Raw genomic sequence first — 14,814 nt, forward strand, 5'->3', positions numbered from 1 at the left:
TGCAATGTAAGCATTTTCATCATTTAATGTCTGGGAGGACATTTCCTGATATTTTCAGAGCCCAAAAAATTGCTGAATCATTCAAGTCTTGGTAACCCGTCCAGCATGCTATTACTTGGTAGTTACAGTAGTTAAGAAGGCTGACAGGATGTTCCACTTTGCTATCTTATGATGAAGGCTACAATTGATCAAGTCTGTTTTCTGCCCTGCCTATTTTCTTCACGTGTGCCCTTGCCCTGCCTGCCAGCAACATTGATCAAATTAATAAGTATATCTGGCATTTCTTCTGGAGAAAATATGGCCAGGAAAATTCACATCCTACATTAATTGCTTGGGACAATGTTTGCAGGCCTAGAGATGAAGGTGGAATTGTTACATTCCAGTGCATGATAAAGGCTCATGAAAAACCTCCACAAGTTATTAAACAAGAGGAACCTTCCTTGGGTTAAGATGATTTGGGACAAATATTACTCCTCTGAACTCTCAGGGGCAAGAATGGTGGGATCAAGCTGGTGGAGAACACATCTCAAACTTTTGCCCTCATTCAAGAGTAATACGACCTGCAAGGCTGGCAATGGAGGCACTATAAAACTTTGGCATGAAAAGTGGGTGGACAGACCTCTGATTCACATATTTCCTGAACTGCACTTTTTTTTTGCCAAAAATGACACCCAGTCCTTGGCCTGCTTGCTCAATTCAAATGACAGCTATGATCTATTCCACACCCTACCCTCAGAACAAGCTTTTGAACAACTTAATGACCTACAACTCCTAACGTGTCAGCACACCAATGGTCAAACTCAATGGATATGCCAGGGCAGTAATAACAGATACTCATCCATCTCACTGTACTCCAACCTGAAGATAGGAGCAGAGGCTCACATCATCTTCAACTGGCGCTTTGGAAGTGGGCTAGCAGAATAAGACACAAAATCTTCCTTTGGTTGCTACTGCATGATAGAGTTAATACCAGGAATTTACTGAAAAGAAAATCTATGCACCCGGACTGTTATGATTGTGTATTCTGCAATGAAGGAGTTGAAGAAACTTCACTACACCTCTTTTGGGATTGCCCTTTTGCTCAAGACTGCTGGAAAACCATCGATTCCTTCAAGGCAGAGAGGAACGTCAACATATGATGATATACTGCTTGTTCACCACAAGTTGCAAAACCCATTGCAATGGACATTATCATACTAGGCTGTTGGAAAATTTGGAATAAAAGAAATGGAAAGATGTTCAGTTATCTCCTACAGTACACACAGATCCAAACTAAGTTTCAGTGTTGCACATTTGGAATCATATTATTCCACGGGCAGCACTGAAACTAGACTGAATCTCACGAACTCCATTGGCCAAGAGGTTTATCGGGGGGGAAAATGGATTGACAAAATGACAATTCCCATCAGGTTCCAATTGTGATGGGCTTATAGGATTAAAAGTATAAACATAGACCCAAGAAGTCGTAGGTGTTTCTGGGCCACATCCATGTGGTTTCTGGGCCACATCCATGTGTACTCGGCCCAGCTTTGAGCATGCATATAACTGAGTAGTTTGGGTCAACCAACACCACAGAATAAGGCCAATGCCCACTCGGGACAAAAACTCACAACTACTCCCTCCGGGATGGGCTTGCCCTCTGGATCACGCTGGGTCCTTGCTTGTTCCAACGTCATGCTAGGAATGTATCACGTGCCCATGCAAACCAAAGGAAAGCAGATACAACTATTACAGATCCTAGTCCTATTTCCCATCAGAACATAAGGGAGTGGGCTTCCTTTGTAACAGCTCTGTTCTGGTCTTCTGGAACTAAAACCCAAAGGGAGTATCAACTATGGCCTCCAAGAAAACAAAAACTACCAACTATGGTCTCCAAGAAAACAAAAATCAAGTATGCCCAGTATATCTTGAGAAAAAACAAAACTATGGCCAGCATATGTACTGCTACTAAACAAGAACAATATAATATAATCAGTGTGCTAAAAGTCCCTCTCCGATGTTCATTTCAACAGGAAAAAGAGAAATGGCAACTGTTCCGCGCTAAGGAGTGGAAAATGGTAAGTTCAGGGGATTTGTCCATGGTCTTAAGCCACCAATGATTAGGGTAGACGAAAATATAAAACAGAGGTTGGCTGGACTGTAGCAAACCCTGATTCACCCAAGAGCTTTAATACTGTATCATTTTTGTAGATCTATGATCAATGTTCTCTGTCACATTATATATTGCAGGAGGGGACACGTATGTCCGCAAGAAGCCAAAGACTCTACCCAGCATGTTGATAACGTAAGCAGCATTGTGGGGGCTAGCTACAACTGATCCTTTGTTTGTCCTAGATTGACACTTGATGCATGCATCCACACGATGACAACTAATATTATAAGAGCATCTACAGCCAGATATATTTAATCCGGCCCCTCAAATGCCCGCGGACGTACCCGGGCGCGTCCGCAAGCAATGACCGGGCACCCCTCATTTGGCACAGCCTGTCCCTCATATCTGAACCCCAAATTCATGTAACCCATGCAACGTTACGTAGATGAACACGATGAACATGCTTAATAGCAAAAAAGGACAAAATTCATCTAATACAAAAGGATCATAGTTCATCGCCAGACAAAAGGATCAAAGTTTACCGCCGGACAGTGCACATTCATACTAAAAACATAGATAAAACAGAGAAGGGCGGAGGAAATCATCATTTTCTCGCCGGCCATTCCCCTTGCAATCGCCCGTGCAGTTGTACCGCTCCATGTAGCCGTCGGCGGCCGGAGGGGCATCATCGTCGGAGCTGGAGCCGTCGGTGACGTCCAAGCCATCATCGGAGCAGATTTGGCCCGTCAGCCTCCGAAGCAGGCGGTCCTACTCCTTCACATGCCGGGCCCCCTTCGCCTTGGCCGTTGCCTCGCGCTCCGACAGCTCGATGGCGAGCCAAAGCGCTTTGGCATTCTTGCGGCGGAGCCGCCGCGCATCCGTCTTCACCGTCCTCGAGATCCACCGGCGCTTGGTCAGCGCCTCACCCGCCACCGCCCTCTCCCTCGCTAGCTGCCGATCGCGGTGGGCTGCCCATGCCTCAGATTCAGGTGTCCTTGTCCGCGTCAGCTGGGCACGAGGACCCAGTGGTGCCCGGGTACACCATCCGGAGTAGATTGAGCTTGCGGGCGTGGTGGGCGGCGTACCTGGACGGACGCGGAGTGGGCGGAGCTGCGCGATGGGCAGGAGGCTCCGGCGACGTTGCCGGCGTTGCTTCAACAGGCGACAGGCGAGGTCGGGGAACTGGAGCTGTTGTTGCCGCCCTGGTCCAGCCGCAGCCGCTTCAAAGCAATGCAGAGGGCGATTTCCTCCACTCGCCTGACTCCGCATCGCGCAGTAGGCTCGCCCACCGGAGCCGGCACTGCTGCCGTCGCCGGCCATCAATCGGAAGTGGAGGGGACTGGGAGTGGAAGAGATGAACTGATTGACTTCGGTCTATGGTTCGTCCGAAGGGGGCTATTTGTGGGGAGGGGGGGGCAGGGTGGGCCAAACCGATGTGACGGACACACCAGGGCACGTCCGGGCCTCCCCATACCGGCCCCAGAGTTGGGATGGGTATGAGGGGGTGTATAGGGCCGATGTGAGGAGCTCGTCTGGGTCACAGTTTAATGATCGGGGACTGTCAGGTCGTCCGCCCGCTGAGTTTGGGGAGCCCGAATGTAGATGCTCTAAGGGCATATCCAAAGCGGATCATCAAACCTCCCCTATATGTCTAGATGGGACGTAGCAGTAACTTTTAGGCCTAAATTGGATGGAGCTCTAGCGAAGTCCGGACGTCCGTCACATCAGACTCTAACATCTCGGTCCCACCCAAAACCTATCTGGCACCCGGGTATTTTCACAATCCACCCCACTCTTCCCATGCCAGACTCCGCCATTTTCGCCCCGAACGTTGTCGCCCCCGCCCGTTCAGTCGTCCGCCGCTGCCTCGATGGATCTGACGGAGCTCAGCACCATGTTCATCCTCTCACCAGACCCAGAGCCCATACATCCCTCGTCCGCGCCGATGAATATGGAGACTATCAAACGGCAAGACCGGCACGTGAGGGCGAGGGAGAAGAAGGCGCATGCGGTCGATCAGGCCCGAGCTCCTCCGCCTCAGCACCCTGCATACCGGTGCCGCCCGGGCAATCACCGCCCTTGCCTGTACAGTTCCAGCCGCATCACTCCGCCGCCTCCTTCACCTCTGGCGGGCCTCCACCATACACCGCCGACCTCAACAGTGACTACATGTTCACCGAGTCACTGACGCTCATCCGATCGCGGTATCCATCAGAGGAGCCCTTGTCTGCGGGCGCCCGATCACTGTATCGCAGAATGCCTCCCGCCAAGCTCTACGGCGAAATGAAGACAAACAACTAGATGATCACTATTCGCCAGAGCCAGAGCCAGAGCCATCGACGGACACCCAGCAGTCGTCGATGCCCGATTCAGATGCAAAGAAGAGTGGTTTGGCGTACTTGAACAAGGAGGACAAGTTGTTCTATTTGGTTTGGTTGGGAACAAGTGTTGATCTGTTTCACAGTGCAAAGCAAAAGGGCTTGACTTTTTGGCAAGGTGCACATGATTGGTTTCATGAGAACAGGCACTACGAGCCCTACAACAAGGAAAAGATCCCTAATCGAAATTCGAGCTTGATAAGTCATCGATGGTACACCATTCAAGAGGTCATCAACAAGTATTGGTGCTGCGTATGCACAAACACAAAACTGGTGGCCAAGTGGTGTCGCACTCCACAAGCTCGTTAGTTCTGCTTCTTGTTGCTCTATGTGCTGGTCATGTGATTTTTTTTGCTCTATGATGCAATTTGTTGATCATGTGATTGTATTGCATTGCTAGCCCGGACGCGTATCGTTATACCACAAGAATGAGGGCAAACCATTCCCGATGCTCCATTGTTGATGCAAGTTGAATGGGCAAAGCAAGTGGAGCAACATTGCTAGTTCTGTCAACTGCCAATGCCAAAGGGGATGTAGTTGGTGATCCAAGCTATGGAGTTGAAGGAGGGCTTGCACCGGCCACCCACGTGGCTAGGTCGAGGGGGGCATGGGAGATCAAGAAGGGGAAGCGAGAATGGGTGGCGACCAAGATTACTGACAAGTTCGAGGACATCATGGCGAAGAAGGGGGAGGTATGTGCCAAGCGCAATGAGCTCAAGGAGGAAATGAAGGTGGAGCTCAAGCAAGGAAGCTTGCAGTCAAACAAGCGTGCGAGGAGCAAAAGATCTTGTAAGTGAAGGCCGACGACTTGGATCCCAATGTGGCGAAGTTTGTTCACGAACTGTGTGGTGGCGTCTATGCATGCTATGCGCAAAAGGAGGCGGGGAAAGAAGCCGAATAATGAGGCCTTTGGTACGGACATCCAGTGCTTTTACTACTGGTTTGATGGAGGTACAAAACTTATTGAACATCCAGTGCTTTTACTATTAGTTGCATTTGTTTGCAACTATTAAAATGTATCGTTGAATTGCTTTTAATCAAGAAAAATTGTCAAAGGAGGAGGCCGGACAAATAGGGGAAAAAATTGATGGATAGCACTGGATGACGTCGGCCTGGCCCGATGTCAAGTGTCCGCGGACATTTGGCGTCCGTTTGATGTACACCGTTGGAGATGCCCTAACCAAACCAATCATGTGTAACTAGTAAAAGAACTTCACCTCCATCAATCATGTCTAGCAAATCCATTGAACCGTTACTTTGAAACAATCTGTAAAGAGTTCATGAAGCAAAATAATTGAAAACTCATTCTTTGACAGAGAACTTAATTAGGTTTTGTCTGTATTGGTGACACGGGGCACTCAGCCAGCAGGAGCTACGTAAGATCCAGGGATTATCATAAGGTCTGTATATAACAAGCAATATCTGACAGGTCAAATGTTAGTGAAGCCAGGCAAGTGCTGGTTCAGACACAGGACACATGTCTTGTGCAGAGAGATTAGGAATCTATTAGGTCAGGTCTTCCATTTGGAAGCATTAATTAGTTCTTCTACCTCGGGATGCTTCATGTCGTGATGTGCACGAACAAACTATTTGGATCCTACTGTGCATACCATGTGAGTGAAGCCAAATGCGCTTCACATCTTCAACAAACAACAATATCTGCAACTGGGAGCACAAAGGCACTCCTCAAACATGTCTTGTGGAGATAAGCATGAACTAACTGAACTTTGTGGTTAAGAAAACCTCAACCAGTTTTTGTCTAGATGACCCATGAATAGAAATGGAGGTACTATGCAATGCCTGAATATGTGTCCCAACTGGGTGTGTGTGTGATTCGGAGGCATTATCCAAAACAACATGTGTCACAAGCAATCAACTTTCTTCTCAATTTCCCAATTTTCAGAAAATTACAGAAGCAGAGACACTGTTTATGAATCATCAAAGTAGAAAAACACTAGACAGTTATGCCACATAATGATCATGTCCATAGGGACTCTTTCTTAAGGCACGCCTCCTGTAGCAGCAGCGTGCTCATCAGATCATTCTGCATGACGAGGCTGCTATACGCCTTGTCATCATCATCCATCTGCATTTGCTGCTGCTGCTGCACCTGGCGCTGCTGAAGCTCTTGCAGATGAAATGCAGCCGCCGGGGACGGGTGGTTGATGCGCTGGAGGATCTCGGCCTGCGCCACGGCGAGCTGTACCTGGAGCTGGGAGACCTGCTGCTGGAGGTAGGAGATGGCGCCGGCACATCCGTAGACAGGGTCCCGCATCCGCGCGGTGGCCTCGTACACCAGGCTGCTCACAGCATCGGCCCGCTGCGCCGCAGGGAGCTCCTGCAGCATCTTGCTCACGTTGCTGGCGCCGAAGACCCTGTGCACGGTGGCGAACCGGTGCGGGTCCTCCGGCGGGAAGTAAGGCGCGAACACGCAGTCCCTGGTGCACCGTCGCCGCAGGAGCTTGCATGACGCACACGGTGTGGCGCTGCTCCCGGTCTGAGCCCCGGCCATGGCAGTGCTTTCCTCTTTGCTACGGGCTTAGAGAAGAGAAGAGAAGAGAAGATAGAGCAATGTATGGAGATGGTTGCAAAGGGGGAGGGTGATGGGTGCAGAGCTTGGCCTTTTTATAGCGGAAGCAGCCAGCCAGGAAGGAAGATGGAAGCTAAGCTAGGTGTCACTGAGGGAGGTTAGCTGCTAATTCCATGCACACCCTGGTTAATCAGGACAAACAAACAAACAAACAAGCATGATAAACTAGTTTAGTTATGGTTTTGTGCTAATTAATGAGCTCTGTCATGTTGCTTGCTGGATCACATTCATCTAGCATAGAATAGGTGCAGAGCCATGTACCTACTGGTACTGGATGCAGTGTGTGTAAAGGCCTTCTGCCTTATTTGTCTGTATTTAGCAGCAAAGGTTGATTATTAGTCTATGCATTACATCCTCCAATGGCCATTATGATCTGGCAATTCTGCTTACCATTCACTTCACGCGGCACCGCCACACTTAGCTGGCTCTAGAGTCTGGATCAATGTTTGACACTGCATGCATGCACGTTCAGAGTTGACCTTCCATTAGATGAAACACACACTCAGAGATAAATTAGCATTGCTGGTCTGATCCGTCTGACGCACGCTGTTAACATGTACTTGTTTAATTAACCTAGCTTCCCCGCATAAATGAGGTGAAGATCGAAGACTTAGCACCAACATGCATTAATTAGAGAGGAAGAAGTGTTACTAGCTAGAGCCTAGAGGTGAATAATTATCAAGTCGGCAAGGGAAATGGCGGGGCTCGACGTGAGGATGTCTGTTTCAATCTTCTCTACAAATTGGTGATGTACTACTACTTAGCTTCAATTCAATCTTCAATGCTAATCAACTACAGTACTAGCACTACTAATCAAATACAGTGAGAAAACAACAGATACCAGTATTTGTTTATCCCATACGCATATTAAATAAATCATGCCAAGACCAGGAGAAAACCTGACTCGTATGTACGCCTGGCCCTAGAACAGTGCTGCTGCATCATCATCATGCGGACAAGGAGAGATTGGGGATTTGTCCTGCACTAGAACGGTACTGCTACATCATCGTATGGAAGCATTTCTTTCTATAATATACATGTCAATAATAGCATTGCTAGCTAGAGACAAGTATCCGTAATGTCTGATGCTAGTCATGAGGTACGTACGTGCACCCATGCGGCCATGTCCAACGCATTAAGGCCTCGTACCAACTTGTGATGCAGACTGTGCAACCACACCCTATACCTCTAGCTAACCCGGTTATGTTTCCAGTGTGGATGACAGGACAAATTCATGCTGGAGCTACACTACAAGAAGCATAGTTTGCCTAAGAGGATTATTGTTGCCTCAAAGAAGAGAAACAAGAAGCATCGTATACTACCAGTATCATACTATATCAACATGTACAAAAGTCTTGCCCCTCATGCATCGATTTTTCTTGTGTACAGTGGTACTGCAACGTCCTCCTTTCTGAGTGCATGGGAAAAGGAGTACTACAATGTATCGAGTCCTGACCCAGGAAGGAGGCAGGATTTCTAAAGTTGTTGCGATGCGTGCATGCACATGCACGTTGCCATCAAAACTCAAGAAAGTTCAGACATGCATGTTTCAGTTTCACCCTAAATAATTAACCTGCCGACAATGTTTCACCGCTAAGAGCTAACCCCAAGAGAAAAAGTCTTCACAGTTCCTGCTTAATTTCAAAGTCCAAACGGATCCATCACATGGTTTGGTAAACTCACTGGACTAACAGAGCCACCCACGCATGGCCAGTCCACAGACAGGCCGTAGTCCGATTTACCTCGTGTGCTTTTACCACCCTCTATCAATCCGCGGGTTATTTTCCAGACACTAAGGCTAACCCACAGTGTAGTAGACTTTTTCTTTTAACTTTCCTAGGGCACTGGAACATGCAACAGACATCTCCTTTCCCCAACACGACGACTTGTTCCCATCCCATGTAAACGCCTCCAATTGGGTAGACCCTGCCATTCCACAAGGAAAAAAGGACAGAGGTTCCAGGATTCCATCTATCAGGGTGGACCTGGACCACTAGCTAACTCATGTTAGGTTCGCCTTGTGTGTGCATGTGCCTCTGGGATCAAACTTCAGAGTTGGGTTTAACCAACACTGGCACATGTTAAGTGTCTGACGTTACAGGGTAACTCACATGCTTAATTTACTCTTCATTCTCACTACCAACCTTGTAGGTTTTCATGTGTTTCCAAGAGAGCTTTCTTTCTATTCTGAATTCTCTAAGGTAAACTGTCCTATTGTTCAAGGAAACCTAGCCAATGCCATGTTTTAGGACTGTCTTTTCTGTTGGGCTCAACAAGTCAATAGCACCTTTCCATGAAGTTAAATGCGCAATATTTCCCTACCGAATTATCTCAAAAGAAAAGACATTGTAACATAAGCATCATTTTGCGTGATCCTAATATGTGCAATATGTAGAGCATAAAATTAGTCTAGTTTTTTGCTCTTCATAGCAGTACACAGCGAATAAGGCAGTGACAGTACCAGAGGCCAAAGGTAACATACTCATTATGTCAGATCCAAGACTCGTCCACGATATGAATATCAAATCTCCGAGCGAAAAGACCTCACCTAACTGAGTTTGATATAACAAAGAAAATCATAATATTAAGCAGTATTCTACACTCTTGTTTAGATAATGAAGCAGACTCCTACATGGTTATTGGATAAGCACACTTCATCTAATCAGATTGTGCAATAGACAATTAACAAAAACATTGCTAGTGCAATGAAGCCATGGGAGAGATTCATTGAGCATCGCTTAAGAAGAATGACAAGCGTGACCAAAAATTAGTTTGGTTTCATGCCTGGCAGGTCGACCATGGAAGCCATTTTCTGGGTACGACAAATTATGAAGAGATACAGGGAGCAAAAAAAGGACCTGAATATGGTGTTCATTGACTTCGAGAAGGCCTATGATGAGATACCACGGAATGTCATGTGGTGGGCCTTGGAGAAACACAAAGTCCCAACAAAGCACATTACCCTCATTAAGGACATGCAGGATAATTTTGTGACAAGTGTTCGAACAAGTGATGGCGACACTGTTGACTTCCCGATTAAAATGGGCCTGCACCAAGGTCAGCTTTGAGCTCTTATCTTTTTAGTTTGGTGATGGATGAGGTCACAAGGGATATACAAGGAGATATCCCGTGGTGTATGCTCTTTGCGGATAATGTGGCTCTAGTCGATGATAGTCGGACGGGAAATTACTAGAAAGTTAGAGCTATGGAGACAAACCTTGGAATCCAAAGGTTTTAAGCTTAGTAGAACTAAAACCGAGTACATGACATGCGGTTTCAGTACTAGTAGGCACGAGGAGGATGAGGTTAGTCTTGATGGCAGGTGATACCTCAGAAGGACAACTTTTCGATATTTGGGGTCAATGTTGCAGTGGTGATATCGATGAAGATGTGAGCCATCGAATCATAGCCGGATGGATGAAGTGGCGCCAAGCTTCTGGCGTTCTATGTGACAAGAGAGTGCCTGAAAAGTTAAAAGGCAGGTTCTATCGGACGGCGATTCGACCCGCAATGTTGTATGGCGCTGAGTGTTGGCCGACTAAAAGGCAACATGTTCAACAGTTAGGTGTAGCGGAGATGCGCATGTTGAGATGGATGTGTGACCACACAAGGAAGGATCGGATCCAGGATGATGATATACAGGATAGAGTTGGGCTAATACCAATTGTAGAAGCTTGTCCAACGTCGTCTAAGATTGTTTGTGCATATTCAACGCCGGCCTCTAGAAGCTCCAGTGCATAGCGGACGGATAAAGCGTGTTGATAATGTCAAGAGAGGTTAGGGTAGACCAAAGATGACATGGCAGGAGTCTATAAAGAGATATCTGAAGGAGTGAAATATCACCAAAAGAACTAGCCATGGACAGGGGTGCGTGGAAGCTAGCTATCTACTCCCTCCGTTCGGAATTACTTGTCTCGGAAATGGATGTATCTAGAACTAAAATACATCTAAATGCATTCATTTCCACGGCAAGTAATTCCGAACGGAGGGAGTATCTGCCAGAACCATGAGTTGGTTGTGCGATCTTATGGGTTTCATCTCTAGCCTAACCCAACTTGTTTGGGACTAAAGGCTTTGTTGTTGTTGTTGATTGCTAGTGCAATATGCATTTAAAGATTGTATTGTTGGATACGCTGTAAGCTTACAGCAATATCTTATTTTTGTGTCATTGCCTGTTATTGGCCGTTCAGTTCAAGCAAGAGGTGATTATTTAATCATTATTATTTCATTTCAGGAATCCAATGCTATCAAAGTAAGAAAAATACTTACTGGGAACAGGTGTTAAGTTGTGCATGGCGTGGTAAAAGATATGGAACAGGAGTTCCACCCAGCACATGCATGATACCAAAGAAAATGAACATGACTGTCGTGCACATGCTATCAACAGAGACCCCACATATCCGTTTTGCATAATAAGACGTATGCCATGGCATAGTTATTTTACAGAGAAAAAGATCAAAGTGGCCTTCTTTTGATCAAAGCACTAATCATTGCAATCTGAGAAGGAGACACATACAGAGGTATGGATGTATTTAATGAAGAAACGTTAATGACGGAAAGGAACAACCCCAGCTATCTAGGTAGCCTGTAAAGATCCAGCCAATAACTGTGATGAAACAATATATATATATATATTGATGTTACATGCTGCATATGCTCAATAAGTACTAGACTAGGAAATTCGAAGCTACTGTGGGAAACGACAAGAAAAACTAAGGCATGAAATTCACCTTTTGTACCAAAATAACTTGGAATGATGATCAAGACACTCTTTTCAGTCTTGGGAAGATGCCACACTGACAATGATCGAAATCAAACCTCTTCTAAGTTTCTCTTGCGGCTAAGAAGTAGTTTTTGTGTGTTCCTTGTTTTGATCCCCAGCCTAAACATCAAGTTCGCCGGTAACTTCGGTTTTTCTGAGTGTAAATTGCACTTTTCACTAATGCCTGAAGTTTTCCTTTTCATGTATTCAGCGGATTGCGTCTGAACTGTGACAGTACACAAGCAGCAGTATTAAAATTTGAAACTCCAAAGTTTAAAAGATCAAACAGAAGATTCATTACCCTGACTACTGCAAGGTCTAAGGCTATGTTATCCAACAGCTTCATGAAGACTACATGATCATGAATAGAATGTCTATTCACTCTAGGCATTTAAGCTATTTCTCCAGTTAAAGCAGAAACAGTTTCTCAACACATAATTTACACTATTCATGGCATTACAGAACTGACCAGAACACTGTGCAGATAATGACTTGGCCAAGGTTTGGAGTCCTCTTATATCATTGACCTTGTTCTTCTTCAGAGTCGAATTAGTAGAGTCCAAGTGGCTGGGATGAATGTGCACAAGAGCATTTGCAAAAGCCTAGAAGTACATAAAAAAAAGTAACAAATGTAACAGATGAGATTAACAATACAATCAGGGGTCGTTCAGAATACAAAGTTGCAGTTCAAGCAGCACAATACACTTCTCCAGAAACTTTAACCACAAAGAGCTGACAGACTGACATGCTAAATATCATCAATTGATGAGACTGATGAGACTGTATCTGATGTTAGCTGATAGAGGAAACAGACTAAACAATTCGGCCAATGTCGTTCTCCAGAATGATCTATGTTTATATGTGCTCAGTTGTACAAAGTACAAACAACACCACTATAAATAGCACAATCATCAAACACCTGTCATCACTTCATTCAAAGTAAGTGATAATAGGGATGCATTTTCATTTGAATAAGTTTGGTCAGTTTTCACTTTATGGTTAAGACTATGTTATAAGACTAACATGCTGAGGTATTAAAATGTTCAATATGTGAGTAAGGCAGCACAAAAAATTATTATCCCCTGAGAGAGTTATTTCTACCAGGATTAAGCCATCAGTTTTTGTCATGCCGAAATTATACCACATCACCAGTTTTATTATCAGAGAAAAATTATACTTGAAAGACAGCATCATTCTATCCAATAATCAGAATCTGTTCCAGTCTACATTTCATATTTAAGCTAGATAGCAATGTAAAACAGACAAGAGCGCAATGCAGAGAAATACTTGCTAGCTCTTGAGAGATCAGGTTACAGAACCAACAATATGTTTTATGATCCGTTACAAGTTGACCACTTCTTTGAATTATGACAATGTTACTGAATCCTGTTCTTTGCCAACACCCTGGACCATTAGTAGTACAAGCAAATGATGCTTGAGATTAACTCTGTATTCCTTTTGGACAAAGCTAGAACGAAAGCCAAAATGAGCTGTTAAGCATGAGTAAGACTCTGTAGGCAGGGCTCAAGCAAAATTTGTCCCTAAGGACATTCAAACTACTGACACTAACTGCAGTAGTGATAAGTCAATGTAACAGGATAGGGATTATAACCGTACAAGGAAGAATCACCGATAGACTGAATATAACATGCAAGCAACACCAACATCTTAGGCTATTTTCAGGCAACTAATACAAGACAAGTGAAGAGATGCTTCAGCGCAATCAGACTGTGGACTACCTTGGAAGCAATGGTGTAGAACCCATTATCAAGAGAGTCCTGTGCAAAGGTTAACCATTCTTCATGGAACACATGCAGATCAAGGTCGTCAGAGTATTTGGCCTCTCGCAGAACCAGCGCCTCATATCTCATAGCAAGGCAGCTCTGGCAGTATACGTTAGAACAATTAGTGAAGCGACAGTGAACAAAATGAAACACGGTCTGTTACCATCCAAAGAGCTACGATGGCACTATCAACTCCCAAGAAAAATAAAGCATAAACCGGTCATCATTGATAAATGATCTGTGCCGGGGTGTATACTGAACTGAAGCACTGAAACAGCATCATAAATCGAACCCTGAAACTGCATCCCGGATCACACATGCCGCAGCACACGCTTATACTGAAACTGCATCACAAATCAAACCCTGAAACACTGCATCCCAAATCACTGCATGCCGCGGCACCCTCCATACTGAACCGAAGCATTGAAACTGCACCCCAAGATCAAACCCTAGAGAGAAAAGAACAGGGTGCTGGACCACACAGTGTGCGCAATTTGTCCTCACCTCGACATCTCCCGAGAGGGCGAAGGCGCGCGCGAAGAAGTCGGCGACGGAGAGCCTCGCCCCGTCCCCCTCGACCGCAGCTGCGGCGCACACCTCGGCCACGCTCTCCCGCAGAAGTTTCCGGGCTGCCGAGCGCGTGCTGAGAAGCGCGGCAACGTCGCCGCCGGCGGAGAGCGCCGCCTCCAGTACCCGGAGCTCCTCGTCTCCGAACCTGCGCGATCGATGCGGGGAGAGGTTGAAATGGGAGGTTGTAGAAGCTGGAGCGGGGAGGCGATGGATCGCGCGTGCGTGCGTACCTGTGGTGGGAGAGGCGGGAGGCGAACAGGGAGAGGGCGTCGGTGATGGTGCCGCCGCCGTGCCGCTGGTGGGCTGTGGTGCCCTCCTGCTCCGTCGCCATACGCTGTGTGGTGGTAGTTTGATTTGATTTGAAACTCTGAGGTCGAAGTTGGCCGTACAGTATTTATTAGGCCCGTTTAGGTTGCTTTCTGAGACGGTATGATATGCTGAATCCGGCCCATGAGCACTGGCCGCACTGCCATGGCAAATTGTTTAGTTTCATTTTTTTTCTTTTTTGTGATCACTTTAGTTTCTACTCTTCCCCCAAAAACGAAAACTTTACTTTCAACCCATTATAAGGGCCTACTTGATTCGCACGGTCTTAAAAAACACAGAAATAGGAAGAATGTAGCATTTCAATGTCGTGA

General features: G+C 46.1%; 2 protein-coding genes across 2 annotated transcripts; both read right to left on the reverse strand.

Moving 5' to 3' along the window:
* Window positions 1-6,324: 6,324 nt before the first annotated feature.
* Window positions 6,325-11,471, reverse strand: LOC119308514 (LOB domain-containing protein 12-like). Its single transcript, XM_037584645.1, has one exon. The coding sequence runs from the start codon at window positions 6,980-6,982 to the stop codon at window positions 6,449-6,451; it is 534 nt and encodes a 177-aa protein (XP_037440542.1). The 5' UTR covers window positions 6,983-11,471; the 3' UTR covers window positions 6,325-6,448.
* Window positions 11,472-11,573: 102 nt separating this feature from the next.
* On the reverse strand, window positions 11,574-14,530 carry LOC119308513 (protein DOUBLE-STRAND BREAK FORMATION-like). The gene is made up of 5 exons (XM_037584644.1): window positions 14,407-14,530; window positions 14,111-14,321; window positions 13,562-13,705; window positions 12,292-12,424; window positions 11,574-12,048 (listed from the first exon to the last, which is right to left on the reverse strand). Exons 1-5 carry the CDS (start codon window positions 14,505-14,507, stop codon window positions 11,873-11,875), a joined length of 765 nt encoding a protein of 254 aa, XP_037440541.1. The 5' UTR covers window positions 14,508-14,530; the 3' UTR covers window positions 11,574-11,872.
* Window positions 14,531-14,814: the final 284 nt, after the last annotated feature.

Source organism: Triticum dicoccoides, chromosome 5B (assembly GCF_002162155.2).
Source record: "Triticum dicoccoides isolate Atlit2015 ecotype Zavitan chromosome 5B, WEW_v2.0, whole genome shotgun sequence".
Lineage (NCBI taxonomy): Eukaryota > Viridiplantae > Streptophyta > Magnoliopsida > Poales > Poaceae > Triticum > Triticum dicoccoides.